The 25,316-nt window shown below is 49.5% G+C and overlaps 1 protein-coding gene across 2 annotated transcripts in view; it reads left to right on the top strand.

Annotated features, from left to right (window-relative positions):
• Positions 1-19,718: 19,718 nt before the first annotated feature.
• The window catches only part of CABP1 (calcium binding protein 1), a 209,306-nt gene continuing 203,708 nt past the window's right edge, over positions 19,719-25,316 (top strand). For both annotated transcript variants that reach the window (XM_086942851.1, XM_086942850.1), the window contains exon 1: positions 19,719-21,992. In XM_086942851.1, coding sequence (XP_086798977.1) covers positions 20,946-21,992 — 1,047 coding nt within the window. In that variant the 5' untranslated portion in view covers positions 19,719-20,945. The remainder of the gene's footprint in view (positions 21,993-25,316) is intronic.

Genomic DNA, 25,316 nt, shown 5'->3' with positions numbered 1-25,316 from the left:
CTTCCTCCAAGGACTGCAACTTTGTTTCGTTTACCACTGCATCGTATCTGGGTGCCATCTGTGTGGCCTCCATCCCTCATGTCTAACGCTTCTCGGAGGCCTCCGTTCTCTAGATTGTGCAAAGTGTGCCATCGGACTATCCTGGAGTCACTCCTCATTGGGGATGACGGATTTCGTGAGGACTGGAGATGTCCATTTTGTGATCACGAGCCCTCCTTCTCCTACCCGTGGCCATTTTGTTTCATCGTTTTAGAGGGGGTCGGCTTTCCTCGGAGGTTACGCTTTGGGGGCCATCCCAAATCGGGCCAGGGCTAGGTGCCTATCCTTGCAGTTATGACTCACTGGCAGACGGAGACTGGGATTGGACTGTTTTGTAACTGATTCAGACGCACCATAAGTGATGACTCTCCCCACTTGGAGCTGTGGCTATGCCTGGTGTGATTCCGACGTTCGGGACGGGGCTGATGATCCTTCCCTCGCTGGTACTGACTGTCTGCCTGGTTGTGACCCCGGACTGAAACACTTGTGGATGCATTGATTACGTATTACATGCGATTATCACCCATTTCAGATTGTATTCCCTGTTCTGCGCGCTGGCCTCTTCCCCATTTCAAGCCGCAATAATTGTGTTTTATCATTTTCGTTTCTTCTTTATGGGGCAACTGTTTTTTTGCGGGCTGGTGGTTTAGGGGCAGATGTTGTGGTTTATGGCTGCAGACCTTGTATTTGTTTAGCCGGGGGGGGATCCGGATCGGAACACTAAACGGCGTAGGGGTTGCAAATGGCGGAGGGTTCGGAAGATCTGTTATTATGTGGGCTCCTCCCCGCCTCCTTCTTTTTGGGAGTGGTAGATCAGCTTGTTCTTTTCTTCCTCCCTATATTCAAGTGTTGAAATTCTTCGTTTATTATCATCTTCTTTTTCCTTCTTTCTACATTTTCTTGCTTTCTCTTGCCTTTTTTTCTTTCTTCTTCTCTTCTTTTGCTGTATTTCGGGTTTATGGGGCGACAGACACTCTGCTAGGGGGGGGGGGGGGGGGTAGGCCATAGCCTCTGCATGTGTGTAGGGTGGGGGGTTATATTTCATTTTTTGTTAGTTTCTATGGGACCTATTTTTGCTTCTTTTATTATTTTTCCTTTCTCTTGGCCCGTGTTCAGGCATACTGGGTGAGGGGTGGCGGCGGAGATACGAATGGGATGTTGAGAGGGCTACCCTGTAGCGTGGATATTGTGTGGCCATCCTGCCTGGTCGGGACTTGCATGTTGAGATGTGAATTGACCGGAAACTGTGCTAATGTCATGTCCCACCTGCATGGTCCTTGTTCTTATTTTATTATTTTATGAGTACGGAACAACACGACCTGAACTCAATAGTTGCACACAAAAAAACTTAAAAAACTTACCCTTCATTACTCCTGTGTCATGGTCTTGCGGCGTCCTCCAGTTTGATTTCTGCTTAATACCGATGTGCTGCTGTATTACTATGTCACCGTATTGCATGCACTAGTGCTATATGAGAGTTCGTGGCCGGCCGGATGGTTGTGGGCCCGTATTTGTTCTTTATTTCGTGCACAATAAAGGTTTTCAAAAAATACAAATAAAATAAAAAAATCATACGAAATACTGAAACGCAATTACCTACCTGTTTTGAGTTAAGCCCCCAGTGCTGGCCCTAGGAGACCAGTGCTGGGTTACAAAAGTAACGCGATCGTACTTTACCTGCAACCTGAATTTTCTCCCATTGAATAACATTGTCAGATTTACATTGAAAAGTTTCGAAGTGTGAACTTTTAAAACAGCTTTATATTCATGAAAATTCACAACAGTAACTAAAACGTTTTTGCTAATCTGGTTTCAGCTTAGACCCCAGGACTGAATCTAGGATCTAGTACTGGAACTACCAAAGTAATCCATATAGTAATCAACTGTACTTATATGTATGAAACCCATTGCGCTCAATGCTAGAGTGTGTGTTAGGATTGTGTTGCTTACTACCAATACTGTAATCATTGTGTGCACGAACTTTATTGCTCCCTTGTAAAGTATTTACATGAGAGTACTCATAACCAGAAAAGTATATTTTTATAACTCTTGGTTCTAAAAATAAAACAACTATATCTATGGATATAAAAACAATTGGCCTGGAGTTCAGTCCTTGAGTATTTGAACCCTTTTGCTGACTGAGTGTGTACAACAAATGCTTTACACCGTCCTCTGCTACTGCCTTACTGCTCGACCAAGCTACCACTTTGGAGAGTAAGGTCAGTTCTGACTTTAACCTCTGTTATACCTCTGGGGTTGCTGGACTCTATACACACTGTACCTCATTCTAGTCCAGTATATATAGAGCCACTTTCTCACATTGGTGGATCAGCGGTGGGATACAAACTTGCATTTTTTGGACTACTTGGCTACCATCTGATCAGACGACAGAACTCATAAATTGCCTTTAGAATTCTGAAATTGGTCTTTTCCAAAAATACTAAAAGTCTGATAGGGCCTTGCTTAAGTCCCATTAGAATTTTTGAAAAAATAAAAGTCATTGCAAGCTAGGGTAGAGGGTTAGAACTATCAGGTTAGAATGTCTCAAAATAACCCAGCTAGTAGTGAAGATAATATAAACATGGTGGAGGAACTCGACCTCACACCTTACTTGCACTTGGACTTCAAGGAATTGAGGGCCCTATGCAGAGTAAAGGAAATAACTGTAGGTCTGCATCCAACCAAACAAGGGCTCCAGGAGCTCCTGGCTGAGTATGCAAAAGTCCACCCCTCTGAGCAGAGTGACACCTAGCCAGAGGGAGAAGGGGTGGAAGAGGAGAATGATAATACTGATGACCCCCCATCATTCCTAGGGAAGAAAGGGTCTCTGTACCCTTGACTCCAAGAGTCAGCCTTTGGGAGCCTGGGAACCACACAGGTTGACTGGTCCCCAGGGAATACATTGGGGAGAGCCCCAATGAAGAGGACAACTTCTTAACAAAGTTGGCCAAGAGATTAGACCTAGAGACCAGACTCCTGGCTCTGGAAAAACAAAGAAAATAGATGGGCTTAGCCCCCATCTCTGGTGGCACCAATACCAATAACAAAGATAGAGAGCAATCTTATGATCCTAAAATCCCCAAAGGGATTGTCCCTAAATTTGAGGAAGGTGATGACATCACCAAGTGGTTCACAGTCTTTGAGAGGGCTTGTACTATCAGACAACTAAAGAAACCTCTCTGGGGGGGCACCTCTCTGGGAACTGTTCTCTGGTAATTGCAGAGACAGGCTTCTGACCCTCTCTGGGACAGATGCAGGGTCCTATGAACTCAGGAAGAAAACTCTGATTGAGGGATTTGGACTCACTACTGAGGAGTATAGAATTAAGTTCAGGGGGGGCTCACAAAACCCAGACCCAATCCTGGATAGATTTTGTAGACTACTCAGTACAAAAAAAGAAGAATACAGAAAAAGCTGGTGTAACACACAAAGTACCGGACAACACTAGAGAGGAATCTGATAAATTAGCACCACCGGGTCAATTACACCCAGAAATAGATCTGATAAATGGGGATGTCAGCTCAATGAGCCTTGAGGCCTCTGCCATCCTTGTGGGTGATACCGACACTGATGAAGTCGAGGGGCGACTTTTTACTAAAATAGACAAGCTATTTAAATTCCATCTTTGCCCTTTAGAGGTTAGACTGTCTTGTGTAGAGAATCAGCTATCTGAATTATGTGCCCTTATCAAAAATGGAACAACTAAAATGGTACCTAAAAGAATGGTCAATAAAGCTAATCAACCATCCAAGCCACAAAGTAAAAATCTAGGGGGGGGACCCCCGCAAATATTAAAATAACACCTACCCCAGCATTGCAGTCAAAATCAAAGACCCCTGCAGTTATAGATAATAATAAGGGAACTAGTACCAAGAACCTTACTACCCACCCTACCCAGGAAGCGAAAACAAATGGGGCTCTGTCCCCACTTCCTACCAAAGCACGGTAGGGGGGAGGAGGTGATGGCAATCCGATTGTAAACTTACCGCCCGAGTCAGCCCCCTATGTGGTAGTGATGACGGGGGTTCCAGAGCTGAACGGCCATAAGGAAGAAGCAAACTGGTCACTGAAAAATAAGGTTATACATTGGTTAAACATCAACAAACCGCCCCCACCAAATCACTCTAGCAGGATCCTAACGGTCCGTAGGGTACACTGGATAGGGAAGGAAAGGAAAACAACCCAGGGTGATTGCATCGTGATAAACTTCGAGGACCCTTGTATGGTTGACCACATCTGTTCTTGGAATTTGCATGGAGGAAACAGAGGGATTGAGACTAAACGTCTCTCTTTCTTCTACCCCCCCTAGCTGGCGTCCTGGTTTTGACTATGATGCCTATGAGGGAAATTGGCGAAGAGTAGGTAGACGTGACTGGGGGGGTGATTGGAGGAATTGGAACGGAAACTTTAATTTTAATAGAGACCGAGCCTTTAGAGAGCCTTGGAGAGGCATTCAGACTACCAACAGATTTGATTGTCTGGAGATGGTAGACTGACTGGCCCCGGTTCCCGAGGGCAAGGTTATGGATCAAGTAGCACTCTCCAACCCTCCATGCCCCATAGTAAGCGAAAGGTTACGGTTAAGTTCACCAGTTAAATCCTCAATTGAGTCGCCCAGCATAAGTAGCCCAACTCGAAGTAAGTTTCCTGATGAGATTATGAGGGACGATGACAACAGTTTGGTTCACATATCTAGCCCAGGTCAAATTTCGAATCCTATTAAGCGAGACAAAGGGCCACCACTACATGCCCAAAGGGTCAGGATGGGGTTATTATCATGGAATGTAGCGGGCCTTTCAAATAAAATAAGGGACCCAACTTTCCTGGAACTTGTAGATAGGTTTGAGGTAATCTGTTTGCAGGAATGTTGGGAGAAGGCTGAGATACACCTAGTGGGCTATCGTACACATTTTCTTGCAGCACAACCTAATAACAGAGGGAGATGTTCTGGGGGGTTATGTACTTTTATATCTAATAAAAGCAATATAATCACCAAATGTTTATCTAATGGGGGGACTCAATATTACCAGGTCCTCTCCCTAAGGTCAGGAGAAAATCACCTAATTCTCTTGATTAACTTCTAACATCCCAAAGGCCTTTTTACATAGGGCCCTAGAGGAATTAAATGATGCCATGCGTAGGGGACTGGGTTCCGACCAGAAAGAACATTTCATCATTTTGACGGGGGACTTTAACTGCCACTTATACATGCATAGTGATACAGAGATATGCGGTATGGTGAACCTTAGGGGAGATCCCTGTACACACTTTGAGCACTCTGTGCTCGGAAATGTATTTAATCATCTATTATTTGAGTGGGGCTTGGGTTTTGTAAATGAACTTTGTGATCCACCGATCGAATTCCAAACCACCTTTGTTGGGCGGGGGTCCCGGTCTATTATAGACTACACTCTGGTCTCTACAAACCATCACCGTAGTGTACTCTCATTTAATATAGAGCACATTGCACTTAGTGACCACTATCCAATTAGCTCTAGTTTTGAAATAGGGCAGAGTGGCAGGAAAGCTCCCAATGTAGTGGAAAACATTTATTCACATGGGATTTCCTTGGCTAGAACCAATGGATATGTAATTAAATGGAGCAAGGTTAATCCGATCAATTTTTTAGAGAATTTAGTAGTGGATCAGAAAGATGATTTTATGATCTGTCTAGAGGAGAATCCTAATCCCACTAAGGGTTTTGCAGCTTTTGATAAGATCTCAGTCCACATCAGCAACAAATTAACAGGTACAGCATGAAAAGCGGGGCAGAGTAGAGCAGAGGGATGGTTTAACCATGAGTGTTCCAAAGCACACTCTCATCTGATCCAAACCTTAAAAAAAGTTCCTAGTAATCAGATAGATATTAGGGTAGCCAGAGCTTCCTATAAGGATGCTTTAAAAAAACGGAAGAAGGATTTGAAGCAGTCTGCATGGGAAGCACTAATCAAGGCGAGTGCATTAAAAGATACTACTGCATTCTGGAATGCAGTCAATGCCCCATTCTTTGTGGAAAGGAACTCTGACCAGGTAGAGATTGCTATTGATGAAACTCTATGGGTCAAACATTTTACCGAGCTATATCAACAAGAGACTCGACCTGGACTGAGGAGTTCAGGAGTGGGACAGACGAGTATCACAGAACCTGGCGTATTAGATCTATTCCCCCTCAACGTATTCTTTTCTTTAGCAGAGGTGGAATCAGCATTAGCAGATAGTACAAACAGTAAAGCACCGGGACCAGACGGTATACCAATTGACATCTATAAGGACAACGTCGCCCTGTGGGTACCGCTCCTGACCGATTTTGTATACAGTTGTAACATCAAGGGTTTTCCAACTACCTGGCAGGAAGCTATTGTAGTGCCAATATTTAAGAAGGGGGATAGAAACGATCCCAAATGCTATAGGCCGATTTCCCTCCTCGACTCTTGATGAAGGTGGCGGGAAAAATTCTCTTAAATCGTCTCCAGTTTTGGGCGGAGGAGAAAGCCGTTTTTTCCAAATTTCAGTATGGTTTTAGGTCAGGCCTTGGTACTGTCGAACAAGGCCTAAACTTGGCTTTAGTAATAGGTAAACATACGGCAGCAAAGAGGGGAAACTTATTTGTGACCTACGTAGATCTCAGCTCGGCCTTAGACTGCCTGAACCATGATATTCTGTGGGCTACCTTAGCCGATCTTGGCATTGATTTTAACATTCTTAACTTTCTTAAAGAGTTGTACAGAGGAGCAGGGGCTAAAGTCCGCTATGGGAGATTGGGTGAATGCACGCCCAAATTCCCAATTGAGAAAGGTGTCCGCCAGGGATGCATCCTGGCTCCTTTTCTCTTTAATTTATATATAAATGGGGTGGCAGACCATTTATTAAAATTAGAGGTGGATTACCCACAAATTGATGGTGAACGTGTCCCTATTTTTCTGTATGCCGACGATGCGGTTATTATGGCTAGGACTCAAATTGGCCTCCAGAAGGCTTTAACCAGCTTCTCGGCATACATGGGAGATAGGGGCCTTAGGATTAATATAGGAAAGACCTTTACCATGTGCTCCTCGAACAAGGTAAATGTTACCTGTAACACTCACTTAGAAAAATCAAAGATAGGCCTAATTGACACCTTTTCCTACCTAGGGATTGTTTTTAATAAAAGGGGCACCTGGAGATCAGCCATTACGACTAGGAATCTAGCTTTTTCACGGGCCATTGGTGCTTTGAAGCAGTTCGCAAACAAGCTAGGGGACAGGCCAGTACGCATCCTGATTGACATATATAGGGCTAAATGTGTATTGACGGCTGTGTACGGAGCTGGTATATGGGGGATGGCAGATTGCCACGAAATTCAAACAAAGGAAAATGGTTTTCTCTGCTACCTGCTCGCTGTTCCCCGTTCCACCTCCACTTATGTCTGTCATAAAGAATTAGCTTTGCCCTTTATCTCAGATCTAATTAAAATTAGCCCTATGTTGTTGTGGCATAAGATCTGGACTTCAACAGAAACTGGTTTTAACAGGGCGATTATTGCGGACTGTACTAAACTTGAAGGGTCTAAAAAGATCCAGTGGCACTCCTATGTTCAGGAATTTTTTAGAAATATAGGGCGCCCTGAACTTTATGATTCTCCTGTGACATTGTCGTCAATCTCCAGAAGGGCATTGAAGGAAGTTTGCCTTGCCCATCTGGAAGATCGACGCTGGTGTCTAGAGGGGAACAAGGCTTCTGTCATTTATCATCAATTCTTGTTGCAAAACTCTGGGCTACAGCTTTATTTGTCACTCGACCAGACAAGTTACAGCAGAATGCTTCTAGCACGCCTGAGAACTGGAAGTTTTTTTAGGATGTTAACTTTTCCTAACCCAAATGATTGGTCGCCACAATTAACCACTTGTCCGTGTGATGATTCTTCCACTCAATCAATCATACATTGCGTTCTGTTCTGCAGATTCTTTGAGTGGGGGCGGAAAAGATATCTATTACCTCTTCTTAAATTTTGGAATCTGAGACAATGCAGACCAGCATTATTTAAACTACTCACCTTGTCTAATGAAATGACTATTACTGCTGTGTCCAGGTATCTGAAATTTGTGATTAGATGTAGATCCACTATGGTTCAATTGTAACCCTTTATGAAATTTAATGACTGCTGTTTTATTCTAGCATCCTTTGAGTAAGGGGTGTGCTGTATTCACGAACTATGTACTGTATATAGCTTTTTAAATATCAATTGTAATTGTTCTACTGGATGTATTCATTTTATCTGCTTTTATGATTTTAATGTAAAATCGAATAAAGCTATCTTTGATTTCATTTGATTTGACTACTCAGTAAAGACACTTGATGGTTGGTTAACTGGACACAATGTGTATGATTTTACTGGACTTTATAATTTGTTTATGAAGGAACACATTTTGAGTAATTGCACAAATGAAAAGTTGCATCAGCATTTGGTAGACCTAGGTCTAATTTCTACCCAAGAATTGGGAAAGAAGGCAGACCACTGGGTCAAGACTAGGGTGACAAGGACAGCCACTGGGGGTGACCTAAAGAAAGTGGTCACAAGACCTCCCTAGGGGAAAGGTGGTGAGAATCCCCAAGATAAAAAGTCTGAGTCTTCCAAAGGGACCCAAAAACCTGTGCAGGTGGGTGGGTCCCAAACTACTCCCTATGTGCCTCAGCCCTATAGGGGAAAAAACGCTGATCCTAACTAGGCCTATTGTAACAACTGTAAGAAGTTGGGACATTTAACTTTAGATAAGAACTGCCCCTACAACAAAGCCCCTAAGGCTACCCCAGGGACAGTAATGGGATCAGAGGAGTGTCCAGAGCAAATCTTGGAATACGCTCAAGCTAGTCTAGTCTCCTTGGGGGACATGGAGTTTGCCAGTGTAGCTGGGTGGCCACCCAACTGTAAAAAGTATTTACAATACCCCTCCATTGATGGAAATAAAGTAGAAGCACTGAGGGAAACGGGTGCCAGCATCACTATGGTGAAGGAAATGCTGGTTTCCCCAGAGCAATACCTGATTGGGAAAACGTACCCAGTCACCAATGCTGACAGTATTACCACCCAACGCCCTATGGCTATGGTGACATTAGGTTGGGGGGAGGGTACTGGCCTGAAACTAGTAGTGGTCTCTCCACAACTTCCAGCTGACTGTCTGCTTGGAAATGACCTGCAAACATCAGCCTGGGCAGAGGTTGAGCAAGTAGCCAATGCAGCCATGCTGGGTATCCCTAGACTGGTGTGTGTGCAAACCAGAGCACAGAGCAAAAAGCAGGGTGAACAAGCAGGTTTGGAGCCTGAAAATATGGCCCAACCAACCAAGAGAAAAAGCAAGAAGACTTGGGGACCAGCTTCTACACAGCAAGCCTCTCAGGACCCCTCTCCCCAGGGAGAGGACTTGAAAACCCTAGAGGGGAACTGAGCCCATGGAGCTTGAACCTTACCAGGTTGGACTCCTGTGCCCAGGGGGACCCACTAGGGAAGAGCTGTGCCAGGGCCAGCGAGACTGCCCTACTCTTGAGAGCCTGAGGCAGCAAGCTGTTTCAGAAGCCAAGGGAGATGTCAGTGGTACCCACAGAGCCTATTGGGAAGAGGGATTAATGTATGCTGAGGTAAGAAACTCCAATCCTGGAGCTACCAGGAGGGTGGTAGTACCACAGAAGTACAGGGAGTTCCTTCTAACTTTAGCTCATGACATCCCCATAGCTGGACATCTGGGGCAGACCAAGACTTGGGAAAGGCTAGTTAGTCATTTCTACTGGCCCCAGATGAACCAAAAAGTAAAGGAGTTTGTGAGCTCCTGTGTTACCTGTCTGGCCAGTGGCAAGACAGGTGGCAAGCCAAAGCCCCCCCCTGATTACACTACCAGTGGTGGGGGTACCCTTGGAAAGGGTAGGTATGGACATTGTGGTTCCACTGGAACCTCCCACGGCCTCAGGGAACAAATTCATTCTAGTAGTAGTGGATCATGCTACTAGGTACCCTGAGGCAGATCCCCTTAGGGTGACTACAGCTCCTGCAGTACCTAAGGCCCTCCGGGGTGTCTTCACCGGGGTAGGGTTTCCTAAGGAGGTGGTTTCAGACAGGGGTTCCAACTTCATGTCTGCTTACCTGAAGCACATGTGGAAGGAGTGTGGGGTCCAGTACAAGTTCACTACTCCCTAACACCCACAAACCAAAGGTCTTGTTGAGAGGTTCAACAAGACATTGAAAGGTATGATTATGGGACTCCCTGAAAAACTCAAAAGGAGATGGGATGTCCTGTTGCCATGCCTGCTTTTTGCTTATAGGGAAGTGCCTCAGAAGAGAGTGGGGTTTTCACCCTTTCAGCTTCTGTTTGGCCACCCTGTGAGGGGACCACTTTATCTTGTGAAAGAGGGTTGGGAGAGGCCTCTCCAAGAGCCCAAACAAGACATTGTAGACTATGTGCTTGGCCTAAGGTGTGGAATGGCTGAGTACAGGGATAAGGCATCCAAGAATCTTGTGGCCAGCCAGGAGCTGCAGAAGCACTGGTATGACCAAAAAGTAGCCATGGTTGATTTTCAACCTGGGCAACAGGTGTGGGATTTGGAGCCAGTGGCACCAAGGGTTCTCCAAGACAGATGGAGTGACCCTTACCCTATCCTGGGGAAAAAAGAGTGAGGTCACTTACTTAGTGGACCTGGGCACCAGCAGGACACCCAAAAGGGTTATCCATGTGAACCGCCTTAAACTCTACCATGACAGGGCTGACCTCACCATGCTGATGGTGACTGATGAGGAACAGGAAGCAGAGAGTGAACCTCTCCCTGAGCTCCTCTCTTCCAGCCCAAAAGATGGGTCAGTGGATGGAGTAGTCTTTTCAGACACCCACCTCCCCAAAGTAGGCTGTCTGCAAGCAAGACTTGCAGCAGTTTGCTAGTCTCTTTTCCTTGACCCCTGGTCTGACCCGCTGGTGTACCCATGATGTGGACACTGGTGACAGTAACCCTGTCAAAAACAAAATCTATTGACAATCAGACCAAGTCAAGGAAAGCAATAAAGCTGAAGTCAGCAAGATGCTGGAGCTAGGGGTGATTGAACCCTCTGAGAGCCTCTGGGCTAGCCCAGTGACGTTGGACCCCAAACCTCATCAACAGGGTGGAAAGAGAGAGATGAGGTTCTGTGTGGACTATAGAGGGCTCAACTCTGTCACAAAGACAGATGCTCACCCCATTCCAAGGGCAGATGAGTTGATAGACAAACTAGGGGCAGCCAAATTCCTAAGCACCTTTAACTTAACTGCAGGGTACTGGCAAATTGGCATGGCCCCAGGAGCCAAAGAGAAAACAGCATTCTCTACCCCTGATGGACACTATCAGTTTACTGTAATGCCTTTTGGGTTAAAGAATGCCCCTGCCACCTCCCGGAGGTTGGTAAACCAAGTCCTGACTGGGTTGGAATCCATTAGTGCAGCCTATCTTGATGATATTGCTGTCTTTAGCTCTACCTGGCAGGAACACCTGATCCACCTTGGGATGGTTCTACAAGCGCTGCCATCTGCTGGACTGACTATCAAGGCATCCAAATGCCAGATAGGGCAAGGCACTGTGGTGTACTTGGGTCACATTGTTGATGGAGGCCAGGTTCAACCCTTACAGCCCAAGATCCAGAGCATTCTGGACTTGGCAGCTCCAACCACCCAGACCCAAGTCAGGGCATTCCTTGGCTTGCCTGGGTATTTCAGAAAGTTTGTGAAGGGATATGGAACCATTGTGACCCCCCTCTCAGAACTCACCTCCAATAAAATGCCCAAGAAAATGAACTGGAGTGTTAGCTGCCAAAAGGCTTTTGACACCCTGAAAAAAAGCAATGTGCTCAGCACCCATTCTAAAAGCACCAGACTTCAATCAATGTATAGTGCAGACTGATGCCTCAGAGCTGGGGATAGGAGCAGTCCTCTCCCAGGTCAATGAGGAAGGCCAAGACCAACCTGTTGCTTTTATAAGCAGGAGGTTACTCCCCAGAGAGCAGCGTTGGAGTGTCATTGAGAGGGAGGCCTTTGCTGTGGTTTGGTCCCTGCAGAAGTTGAGGCCCTACCTGTTTGGAACTCACTTCCTGGTTCAAACTGACCACATACCTCGCAGATGGCTAATGCAGATGAAAGGGGAAAATTCAAAACTACTGAGATGGTCCATCTCCCTACAGGGAATGGACTTTGAAGTGGAACACCGACCAGGGACTGACCATGCCAATGCAGATGGACTTTCCAGGTTTTTCCACTTAGACAATGAAGAATCCCTAGGGCAAGGTTAGTCTCATCACCTTTTGTTTGGGGGGGTTGTGTGAGAAAGTGCCATCTTTCTTGCATTGGTATGCCCCCACTTTTTTCTGAACTGCTGATGTGCTTTGACTGAGTGTGCCCTGGGTTCCTGCCATCCAGGTACCCAGGGCCTGTGTTCCTTCCCTAAAACTATGCTGAAACAAAAGACCCAATTGGCATCTCTGGCCACCTGTCAGCCCATAATAAATGGTACCCTAGGTACCCAGGGCATGGTGACCAGAGAAAACCCCTGAGGGCTGCAGCACTTATTGTGCCACCCTTAGAGGCCCTGTGCCCTGACACACACACACTGCCTTTGCAGCCTGAGTGTCTAGGTACAGAGCTAAACCAAGAGTCGACATGGCACACATCCCTGTGTGCCATGCCCACAGAACCCACTGCCCTGGCATACTTCAGTCACCCCTCTAGCTGGGTGCCCTATGCCAGAGGTGAGGGCACAGGTGCATGAGCCCTGTGCCCCTACATTACCCACGGCCATTCATGGGCACTGTAAATGCAGTGATGCCATTAAGAGTATATGTTGCTGGGAGGTTGTCTTTACGAACTCCACAGCATCATAATGGCTACACTGAAGACTGACAAGTTTGGAACCAAACTTCTCAGAACATTAAACCTGCAATAATGCCAGAGTAGAATTTAATGTAGAATGCACCAGAGGGCATCTTAAAGATGCCCTCCAAAACCCGAACCTACAATCCACGTCTGGGCTGAGTGGCTGCAGAGGCTGCCACACATGCAGACATGTTGCTGGACCCCTGGGTGGAGAGGCCCCAGCTTTCCTGGGCCTGCAACAATGCACATCCTGGGCGAGGTGCTAGGTCTCCTCCCCCAGAATGGACAGGGGGAAGCTTCAAAGGCCTGCCGCCTCTGACAGCTTCTCCAGACCATTTGGTGTACCCAGCAACTGGCCCCCACCAGTTCTACCCCCACACTGGCGGGAAGACTGGTGGGAAAAACTATGTCAGGAAGGGGGGGGGGTGTAATTTTTTCCAACTCCACCCCTCAGGTGAAGGAGACAGGGTTGAGCACGACCCTGGGCTCCGGCCATCTTGTAGATGGGGAGCCCTGCCCAATCCCAGCTAGGCTCCTGCCCCCCTCCCACAGGAGAGGAGCAGGCTAGGGGGGTGTACTCACCCCAGGACAGGGACCCATTGGTCCCTGCCCTTGCCCTACCTGTAACGCCCCTACATTTAGTATTTAGGGGCTCTCTAAACCTTCCTTCCTCCTATCCCGATACCAAAAAGAAGAAAGAAGATCAAGAAGAAGAGGACTCGCCGTGCAGCTGTTAACAAAAGGACAACAACAACTGACTTGGCCCCAGCCCTACCGGCCTGTTGATCCTGGAACCTGTTCCTGCCTAAACCCGGCGACCCCCGCGGACAGCAACCTTGGGACACCCAGAAGACCCACCTGCCTTGACCCTCTTGAAGATTGGGACTCCTATCAGCAGAGGCTCTGCTGCAACAACCCACCTGGTGCCCACCAGGAAGCTCCGGACCAGCCCACTCTGCACCAGCCGAGCACGGGCCGGGACAACCCGAACCAAGACCATGAGGACGTCCCCCCGGCGACTGGGACCCGAAGTCCAGCGCCCAAAGACCCTCCTCGACGAACCAGCCGACGCCTGCAGACTCAGAACCAGGGGCCACCCCAACCGCGACCAGCAGAGGGTACGCTTTTCCGACACCCAAAGCCACCCCTGCACCCGGCGCCCTACAGCCCCCTGTGCCTCCCTTTGGGGTAACTACCTGTGCTCCAAGATCACAACTTACCTCTCGAAGTGCTGGTCGCCCCTGGAGAGTCTCCGTCCCCGAGCCTGCAGCCTTTGTTCCCTTGTCAAGATCCTCATTGGATATTATTGAGCGCCCGACGGCTCAAAACCACCCTGCACCCAGCCGCCCGAGTGCCGCTGGCTGTGACCCCTTTGTCCTATCCTACTTCCCCCCTTGCCCTGAGCAAGTGACCAGGAGTCCGGCTCCCAGAGCTGCGTGGCCTGCTAGCCAGGAGCCACCAACCGAGGGCCCCCTTTCCCTCATTGGATATCATTGGGCCTACATACCTCTGCACCCGACCGCCCCTGTGCCACTGGGATGGAACTAACTGTATTTACTTAACCCTGGGGGACCCCTGAGTATATACCCAGAACCTTAACTTCACCAACCAAGTACTCACCTGGAAACCTGTAATTCACTTACCTGCCATTGGATAACATTGACCCCTTTTGACTCAAAAATGTTCCAAGTGTAAAGTTTTGAAAACTGGAAATATTCACATAAAATCAGCCAAAGTCCGAATTCCGAAGTACTCACCTGCGACCAGGCGAGAAGCCAGTACTGTACCTTTAAGCCCAGTACTGAACCGCAAAAGAAATCCCTACCGGGTTTACTAGTAATCTGTATTTTCTCTATAGGAACCCATTGTCTGCTTTTCTATGAAATTTCTTGTCTACTTTTGAAAACTGGAAATATTCTTTAAAAATCATACGAAATACTGAAACGCAATTAACTACCTGTTTTGAGTTAAGCCCCCAGTACTGGCCCTAGGAGACCAGTGCTGGGTTACAAAAGTAACGCGATCGTACTTTACCTGCAACCTGAATTTTCTCCCATTGAATAACATTGTCAGATTTACATTGAAAAGTTTCTACGTGTGAACTTTTAAAACAGCTTTATATTCATGAAAATTCACTACAGTAACTAAAACGTTTTTGCTAATCTGGTTTCAGCTTAGACCCCTGGACTGAATCTCAGATCTAGCCCTGGAACTACCAAAGTAATCCATATAGTAATCAACTGTACTTATATGTAGAAAACCCATTGAGCTCAATGCTAGAGTGTGTGTTAGGATTGTGTTGCTTTCTACTAATACTGTAATCATTGTGTGCATGAACTTTATTGCTCCCTTGCAAAGTATTTACATGAGAGTACTCATAACCAGAAAAGTATATTTTTATAACTGTTGGTTCTAAAAATAAAACAACTATATCTGTGGATATAAAAACATATGACCTGGAGTTCAGTCCTTGAGTATTTGAAACCTTTTGCTGACTGAGTGTGTACAACAAATGCTTTACACTGTCCTCTGGTACTGCCATACTGCTCGACCAAGCTACCACTTTTGAGAGTAAGGTCAGCCCTGATTTTAACCTCTGTTATACCTCTGGGGTTGGTGGACTCTATACACACTGTACTTCATTCTAGTCCAGTATATATAGAGCCACTTTCTCACACCCCAGTACAGAGATCTGGGCCTAAATCCATTGTTTTTTTGCACTCCACACCACCCCAGTTCAGACATGGCCATGTGCAAATCATTCTTGACCCTGCTCCCAATGGGAACAGTCCAGCCCAAACTGCCAGGCCAATAAGATCTTCTACGAACTCATGAACCAGTTCAGTATGGCAAAATAAAGTGGGGGCACCTTTTGGTATCATTAGTAGTCTTTTTATACATTTATTTTCTACTAGTTGGAGTTGTTGGCTTCTATTGTATCCCCAAATCCCGGCCACATATGTGGCAATAGGAAGGCATTTATCTCTGTAAAAAGTTAACAATTCTTTTACTGGTTTATGCCTCAATTTACAAGCAAACTGAAACAACACATCCACAGCCCTGCTTGTCTGCTTTGCTCAAATTGTTCTTGGTTTTTGTGGACTTGTGAATGGAAAAACAATTAATTAAAAGACAACAAATCATTTACATAACAAGTAATCAGTAATATAAGTTACATAATTAATTGACAATTAAATATTTAATTGTTACATAATTAATTGACAATTAAATATTTAATTGGCATAAAAAATGAATCTGTAAAAAACATTTTAATTACTTCTCACTCAATTCTTCTACAAATGGAGCAACCTGCTACTAACATATACATTAGTAATTAAACTGTCCAACAATAAAATAACATAAAAAAAATACAAAATGCACTTATATATTTCAATTAACAATTTATCAATTATGTAATTTACATATTTAATGACCAATTAAATATTTAATTTGCATAAAAAATAATAAAAATATAACATTTTTATTTTAAATGACTTCCAACTCTATTCTCTTACAAACCCAACAACGTGCTGCTAATTTATACATTTCTAATTAAATGTACACATTTTAATAACTCAACAAACTGCTGCTAATTTATATATTTCTAAATAAATGTAAACACATTTTTATAACATATTAAAAATTACAAATTATCCGAAAAAAAAATGTCAATGATACTAATAATATTAACAGTATTCAAATAACTTTATTCGGTTACTATGAAAAAGATAACCAGAAAAGCACAGTTCATAGGTCACACCAAAAAAATCACAATAATATCAGATACTTTACACAAGAGCTAACACCTAAAATGAATGTAACTAAAATATATTAACACAATACACACAAACATATATACAATATATTCAAAACTATTTTTAATACAACTATATTAAAGTAAACTATATTATATGCAACGATAATCCTAAAAACAATATTATATACATAAAAAAACAATATTCTGAGCTGTCATGTTATGTTCCTCGATATTTTTGCACTGACTATATTTCTGATACAATATTCATGTTACACAATATTTTTGATTTTCCTGTCTGGTCATTCCCCATCTGGCTGCTCGTCGAGTGGTAGCGCGTGGCAGCTGAGTAATATGGCGGCAGTGCCAGGGGACGGCAAGTAGTCGAAGGGCACTACTTGGCAGGTGCGTGACAAGGCAGAACAATGATGTGGCGCGGCAGGTGAACATACAGCGCCTGGAAGTTGAATTACAAGGCACTCGAGTGACGCTGCCGGTGGTTGGACGGTAGGGCATGGTAGCTGAATGCTATCACACAGCAGACACACGCTGCTAGATTAATATGGATATCGATATGGATTTTACTTGGTGGTTTGTGGCGATAATTGATTAGGGCCACAAAATCCCACCCGGATGCTTGATGCTCTGTTCGTCCATCTCATGTTCATTATCACAGGGCTCTTTGACGTCATACAGCAGCTGTACGACACGACCTGACGTCATCGCTGACCTTGCGGAGGTCACACTGTGCACCGTGGGCTGGGGCGATGGGGGGGGGGGGGGGGGGGTTCGATGCATCTGAGCAGCCGGTTGAGCTGGATCTGGGTCAGTCACATGGAAGCCGAAGGCGCGCGGCCCTCTCTGGAAATCTAGAGATTCTGCAACAGGCGGGTCTTGTAGGACTGGGGCAGAGTCAGTCAAATGTCTGAAGCAGCTGAAGTGAGCCTGGGGATGAGGTCACACGTCGAGGGTTTTGAGAGTGAAAGGACCGCCATGAGGGACGGAGGGTCCCCCGTATGTGGCTACTGTGACCGATACATGGGTTTTGGGGCTCCCCCCTGCAGGGACAGGCCGACGAGGGCCTCGGTGGGTGGCGGTCACCTGAGAGGACTTTCCTTTTCCAGCTCGGTGGCGCGGAAGCAGGCTCCCGTCGGCTGGGAGAGAGTTAAACGGCAGTCAGAGGCAGCAGCAGCAGCCCTGCGCGCGCCCAGGCAGGCAGGGGGAGGCAGGCAGCAGGCAGCTCCACGAGCAGGCAGGCAGGAAGGGGGCTCCAGGTGCTGCCGGATCGCCTTTCCCGCCCTCCGACCCGCTGCACCTTTCACTCCTTCTCCGGTTGCCCGTTAAATATTCATACGCCTCCGGCGTTGTATTTATTGCAGCCCTGCTCCAGCCCGGCAGGCAGCAGCCCTGCGTCTCACCCGCCAGCCCGCAGCCGCCCCCACAGTACCTGGACCCGGGCTCCGGTCCTCAGCAGGTACCGGCCACTGTCCCAGGGGAGGGGGCAGGCAGAGGGACAGGGGGAGGAGGGCGGGCAGGAGAAGTGAGGAAGGGAGGAAGAGGCAAGGAAGGCAACAGGGGGGGGGAGAGATGGTGAGAGAGAGGGGGAGGTAAGAAAGACGTAAATGAGGTAACAGTGAGGCAGGCAGGGAGATTTAGGAAGCATACAAAAGAGGACAAATTGGGTCTGAGGATTGAGGAAGATGAAAGAGAGGTAACGACGAAGCAGGCGATGAAGAAGTGAGACCAAAGGATAGTGGAGAGGGGGGGAAGAGAGGACGGGGGAGGCATAGGTAAAAGGGTGAAGTAGGCAGGGGCGAAAGAGGGGGGCAGATGTAAGAAAGAGGCAAGAAGGTGTAGCTGTGATTGGGGTGAGGGGAAATTGGGATAGGGTGAGAGTTAAAGGAGGGTAAAAGGGGAAAGAGAGAAAGAGGGGCAATAGAGTGGGGGCAGAAGTGAGTGGGGAGGAGGAAGTAAAGAGGAAAGAGGAGGCAGAGAACAGGTTAACAGAGGCACGTGGGGGGGGGGCTCGTGGAGGAAAGGAGGCAAGAAAGGTCTCTTGGAAGGTGGACTTAAGGGTGAGGGGGAAAGATGGGTGATAACTAAGGGCAGTCAGAAAGGACAGGGACAAAGTGCAAGTGAGAGCAGGAGTTAGTAGGGGAGAGCCGCGGGGACTGTAGGGGCGGGATGGGGGGACTTGAAGGGCGGAGATGAAAGGAGCGCGGGGGGCGCGAGGGGGCAGGGACGGACACGTGTGGTGAAAGTAGCAGTAAGGGAGGGGAGAAAGGGGGAAGTTTGGAAGCTGAGGGGTGGAGGGAAGGAACTCAGAAGTCACAGAAGTGTTGGAGCTGTAGAAGTGAGGCAGGGAGGAGGCACGAGGAGGCACGAGGAGGAGAGGGAAGAGTGAGAGAGGAGAGGGGGCAGCCAGGATTCGGAGGGGAAGCTTTCAGGGAGGCACTCCCCCTGGGCAGGGGCTGGAGGAGGAGCGCGCGAGACAGGAGCTGTCCCCCGGGCCCCGGTGCTGAACAGACTCCTGGACTCTGGCGACTGGCACGACGTCTACCTGGACTCAGGACCCCGCACCTACCCGGGCCGAGGGCCCCGCACCTCCCAGGGCCGAGGCCCTCGTCTCTGCTGGACTCAGGACACCGCACCTGCCCGGACCGAGGGCCCCGCACCTCCCAGGGCTGAGAACCCTGCACCTCCCAGGGCCGAGGCCCTCGTCTCTGCTGGACTCAGGACACCGCACCTGCCCGGACCGAGGGCCCCGCACCTCCCAGGGCGGAGGGCCCCGCACGTCCCTGGACTGACGGAATCCACCTCCCTTCGCCGAGGGACTGAGACCACCATGGGCCGTCAACACTGCAACTCAGCGGTGCTTTAATTCCTTCCAAGGCCAGTTTCGCCTGTATCACCCGAGGCTTAGGGTGCACCCCCCTTCCCACCCTTGACTGGAATACCTATACCCAACAGGCCAGGGATAGCCTGTGGTCCCCAGGTCTGAGGTCAGATCCCTGGGTAAACACCCCATCAGAAGCCCTCCCTGTGACCTCTTCGCATGCCCCCTTCCCCCCCCCCCCCCCCCCCCGCTTGGCTGTAGAAAGGCATCTCTAGGGGCCAGTTCCACCCCAGGACAACTCCACCAGCTGGCCGGGCCACCTTCCCTGGGCTGAGGGGCTGTTCACCTCTGTTGGCTGAGGGCATCGCTTCCACCAATGAGTCCGTGGTGTGAGGACAGACTCGCTTCCTGGGGCCTAGGACACGCCCACCTCCTTCAGCTGAGCAGATCTGCACGCACGGGGCACGCGACTCCCCTTCTCCGTCCATGGGCCGATGACACGCCCATCTCAATGGGTTGAAAAGTTCGTGGGACTCCTCCACAGACGTCCCTCCCTCCCTTGGATCTCGACATTTTTTACCTGCCCAGGTAGAAGACATCTGCCCCTGGGCTCAGTACCGGTCCATCTCTCCAGGCAGAAGAAGCCCTCTCATCCCCTGAACTGGGGGCCTCTCCCTAGCCTCCAGACAAAGGACTTTGCCTCTCTGTGTGAGTGAGGGCTTGAAGCCACTTGACCTGTAGTATAACTACACCCCAACACCTTGTGCCAAGGAGATATCTGAGCCCTCGAATTGAGGCCACACCCCACACTCCTTACTCCCTGGACACACCTCTCCTACAAGGCATGCCACACCCCCACCTCCCAGAGAGGTGGGCCGTCGCGTCTCGCTGACCTGAGAATATATGCCCCTTGCTTGACTGAGCTCATCTGACACTCCGTGGACTTCTTGCTCGGGTGACTGTTCATCCTGACTGTTTGCAGTCCTCCATCCTCCATCCCTCTCTTGCTGATGCTCCACCGAGCTGAGGGAATCAACTCATCTCTCCGTTAAGAAACATCTCTTCACGGCTCATCTCTGGGTGGAGAGGCCCCCGCCCCCCCCCCCCCCCCCCTCAGCTGAGAGAGACAACACAGTGAGAAAAGGGCATCTCCCTTGCTTCCAGCCGAGACATCTTCACCCTCAATGGGTTGAGACCACCCCCACCTACCCTGAACTGCAGACGCCTTCACCTTGGATTAGCTGAAGGCACCGCAAGCTGTCAGAACGGATCACATTTATATCCCAAACCACTGCTCTTGGGCAGAAGACACCACCTCGCGTGATTGGTCCGCTTCACCTGCTCTGGGTGGGGATCTTCTCTGTTGGCTGAGGTCCCCTGGCTCAGGAGCTCCAGGCAGGAGTTTAAATCCAATGGCACCTGCGCTGGTTTCCCAAGAGTGGAGCTTTAGGCACCTCCAGCAATGACCTCTCCCATCCCCAAGAGCGAGTCCAAGACATCCCTGCTGAAGCCTGATGGGGGCAGCAGAAGGTCCACCAGGGACAAGCCGCCCAGCAGACCCCACGGGAGGGACGGGCCGGGCCCAGGTAGGAGTGTGGGAGATGACCCCGGCAGCCAGGACTACCAAGAATCAGATGCCAGCTCCAGGAGGCCGCTCTGCCACCCGGGAGCCAACGGGCACCGAGTGAATGGGGTAAGAAGGCGCCAGTCCCATGGTGGGTCCGATAGCCATCTGCCACCTTCTGAGGTGGACTCCAACGTCAACCACAGCAGGAAAAACAGTAGGACTTCTAATGGAAGGCCGGTGAGGTCACTGTCCCAGGGGGAGGGAGGCCAAGCCATAGCCCACCGAGAGAAACACAGCCATGCGCCCAATGAAAGAGAGGAAAGCCATGACCCATTCGAAGAAGGAGGTCCAACCACAGCCTACAGGAAGAGGTCATCAAGAACGTCCAATGGAAGCGCTGACGGCCACCAGCCGCCATCAGAATCCCACAGCCAGAGACACTCAAGGGCCCCCAGGCACCACCAGCGCCCAGGTCAACCCCAGGAACACGCCAATCAGATTCAACACCACCCAAGCCACCAGCACCAGCCCACTGACAACCACACTCATCTCCAGCTCCATCCCAGTGCTGCCCAGCAGCAGCACCACCGCTCGCCACAGCATCCTAGCCACCGGTCCCCTCACCACCCTCCGTCCCAGCAGGAGTCCAGCCCCAAGCAGGCTCACCCCAGCCCGGGCCAGCGCCGGCCCAGCCCAAGCCACCTGTACCCCAGCTTCCAGCCAGAGCCTCCCCCGGCGGGGTCTCCTGGGGTGGAGGAGCCCTCCCACGGGCAGAGGGACCGCCCCAGCAGGGATCCTGTGAAGACCCCCGAAGGCTCCTCGCCACAGCTGGCAACCTCTAGCGCCAAGTCGCCAGCCAAGAGCAGCGGCAGCACCCAGTCTTTGGAGGTGGACCCCCTCTTCCAGCAGCTGAACCCCATCCTCAGCCCCGTCTTTGGACAGGTAGGAACCTTGTGTTATTGCCCCTGGCTCACTGTGTCTCTGTCCGGTGTGAACATCTGTGGGTCACCGCTGTAAATGCACTGGCATCTGCCATGGGGCACCCCCTAAACATCCACAGCTGGTGCCCCCACCTCTTTTGGGCAAGATAGCCAAAGAGCACGGGTCTAGTTGGAAACATCTGGGGAGTAAAGGTGGGTCCAGGCCTGGTGTTCTGCCGCACTGGAGACAGGATGCAAATTCTTGACCCACATAAGGGGTATTTGGGGAAAGAGTGCGGACATCTCGCGTCATCTAGATTAGGTGCCAAGCACAATTCATTAAAGTGCTTAGATTCGGAGTAAAACGAATGGGAGCTATGTCTGCCCGTGACTGATGTGTCTTTCTCTTTTTGTCTCCTCCCTGCCCTGAGCAGACCGCGGGGGTGGGGCGTGGGGGAAGGGACGGAGAGGGGGCGGCGGTCTGGAGGCCGCCAGTGGCAGAGAAAGACAAGTCACTCTGAGAATTAAACGCTGATCCCGCACTGTGAGTTTGAGGTCACGCGTGGTATTAAAATACATTCCTGCAGAAGGGCCGCCGCGAAGGCAGCAGCCGAGAGCAGAGGCTGCGCCCAGCAGACACGCCGGCTCCCCACTGCCAAGACAAGGATCGCCCCCTACGGCCACACCTGTCGCTGGGCTCTCCCTATAACTGCATACATGGCACATCGTCCCCTACTCCCCCCCCCCCCCCCCCCCGCCACTGGGCTCTCCCTACAACTGCATACATGGCACATATCACCCTAGTGCCACACCTGTCACTGGGCTCTCCCTACAACTGCATACATGGCACATCGCCCCCTACTGCCCCCCCCCCCCCCGTCACTGGGCTCTCCCTACAACTACATACCCGCACATCTCACCCTATTGCCCCACCTGTCGCTGTCCGCTCCCTACAACTGCTTACCAGCACATCTCACCCTACTGCGTCCCGCCTGCCCCACACGTCTGCCCACCCATCACCCACTCTACCTACCTTCCCCTCTTCAAACTCCTCTCTGCCCACCTCTCTCTTTACGCCAAACTCTCACCCTAGAGTTTCTCCCGCCTACCCACATCTCTCTGCCTCTCCGTCTACTAACAAGTCTCACCCCACAGACCCCTCGCGTGCCTCTGCACCCGCACATCTCACCATTCCCCCCTCCTCTCGGTCTGTGAACTCGTCTCACTCGTGGCCAAGCTGCCTCATACCTCACCCTACAACGTTCAAATAACGTTTTACCCTACCACCTCCTCCACATTCCACAAATGTTGCCCGCCTCTCAGGCTACCCAGAAATATGCCCCCACAGTCTCCCCCACCTCTAATACCTATCCACCAATCCCACCCGGCTGCCACTGCCTGCCCTACTCCTCTGCCCATCTCCCTGGGTACCCACAAACCTGGACCCACCACTAAAAACTACTGCAAGCCACCAATAACACCGTACTGCCACTTCCTGCCCTACTCCTCTGCCCATCTCCCTGGGTACCCACAAATCTGGCCATATCGGCTTCCCCACCACTAGTACCTACTCCAAGCCACCAATCACATCCTAGTGCCACTGCCTGCCCTACTTATCTGCCCATCTCCCGGGCTACCCCCAAACCTGACCATACAGGCTTCCCCACCTGGACCCACCACTAATACCTGCGCCAATTTACTAATCAACCGTACTGCCACCCCCTACTCTACTCTTCCGCCCATCTCTCGGGCTACCCACAAATATCAACCTACACACTCCCGACTCTGCCTACTTCAGTCCACCCATAAGTGCGTCTTCTACTGCACTTGTTCCCTTCAGCCCACCCACATCCCCGAAGCCTGCACTCCCACCCTCCCCAAAAGCACCTTTAATGTCCACGCAAGCCTCTCCTCGCTCTTTTCATCCCAAACCTCCATCTATATATATTCTCCATGTATCTGATCCAAATATTGCAGAAATCGCTATAAATATATGTTTTTCACCCGTTCCACCTTCCCCCTGTCTCTGCACAGCCTCCCCTCACCCCCCTTGCATCCATTCTCCCTTTTCTCTCCTCCCCTGAAACGTCCTGCCTTTATCAAATTCACCCCTTACCCTTTCCCCTATGGCGCCCACTTTTTATCCAGTTAATCTATATGCAATTCCTACATTACCCTCCCTCCATAAAGCACAACTATTTAGCCAAATTCACCCCTTATCCCTGTTCCCTGAGGCACCCCGTCTTTTCTGTCTCATCCATTGCCCTCATTCTGGGAGGCCCTAAAGAACCCCCTTTTATCTGACGGCCTCTCCCTAAGGCACCAATATTTGCATACATTTCAGTCTTTATCTTCCCTCCTAAGAGCACCCCCTTTTCACCCATTTCACCCCTTTCTTTCGCTGGGATATCCCTTTTTATCTAGCTCATCCTTTACCATCCCTAGAGCACCCCCTTTTATCCATTTGCCCCCGTTACCCTCTCTCCCTAGAGCAGTCCCCGTTTCATGCATTCGCCCCACTCTTTTTGAAGCACCCCCGGTTCATCTCGTTCACCCTTCAGTCTCTCTTCCTAGAACACCCCTTCTCATCAAGTTCACCCCTTACCATCTCTCCCTAGAGCACCCCATTTTCGTTCAGTTCACCCCTTACTCTCTTTCTCTCCTTAGAGTAACCCTTTTTCATCCAGTTAAGCCCATACGCCCCCGAAGCACCCTTTGTCGTCCAGTTCACCTCTGACCTACCCCGTATCTTCCCTTTACACCCAGTTAACTCCATAGCTCCTCGAAGCCCCTTTGCCATAGAGTTCGCTCCATGAAGCACTTCTATCCTGGCCTCTTCCCCTCAATGTTCTTGCACCCTCCAGTCCTTCCTTCTCACTACCTCAGCCCCCTCCATCTCAGAGCTCTCTCTCTCTACAGCCTCTTCTCCCTTTACCCTCTCCCAATCACACCCAATGCCTCGCTCACCACTTATATTTTCCCACACCCCCTACTCACTTCTAACTTGCCCCACTGCCCACTTCTAGGAAGGCCTCCCCACCAGCCTCCTACATCACTTTCCCTCTGGCATACCCCCCACCCCACCCTTCCTCTCGGATGCTTTCTGCCCCCTGCTTTCTTCTCCTTCTCGTGTTGCAGCCCCCCTCTTCCCCCCTCACCACCTCTTGACCACACCCCACATAAACACTTTGGAACCCCTTGTTACTCAGCGCCTGCTGTTTCACTTTCTGCCACTGTGAGTTGTGACGTCACAATGCCTGGTGCCAACAACCCGTCTTGCAGCAGCGCTCAGAGCGGTTCACCAACCAGCACTTAAGCAATTACAGCTTCTCAGCCCTTTCTTCGG

This window comes from Lissotriton vulgaris, chromosome 11 (assembly GCF_964263255.1).
Source record: "Lissotriton vulgaris chromosome 11, aLisVul1.2, whole genome shotgun sequence".
In the NCBI taxonomy this organism is placed as follows: domain Eukaryota; kingdom Metazoa; phylum Chordata; class Amphibia; order Caudata; family Salamandridae; genus Lissotriton; species Lissotriton vulgaris.
This window is presented reverse-complemented; position numbering and strand designations above follow the sequence as displayed.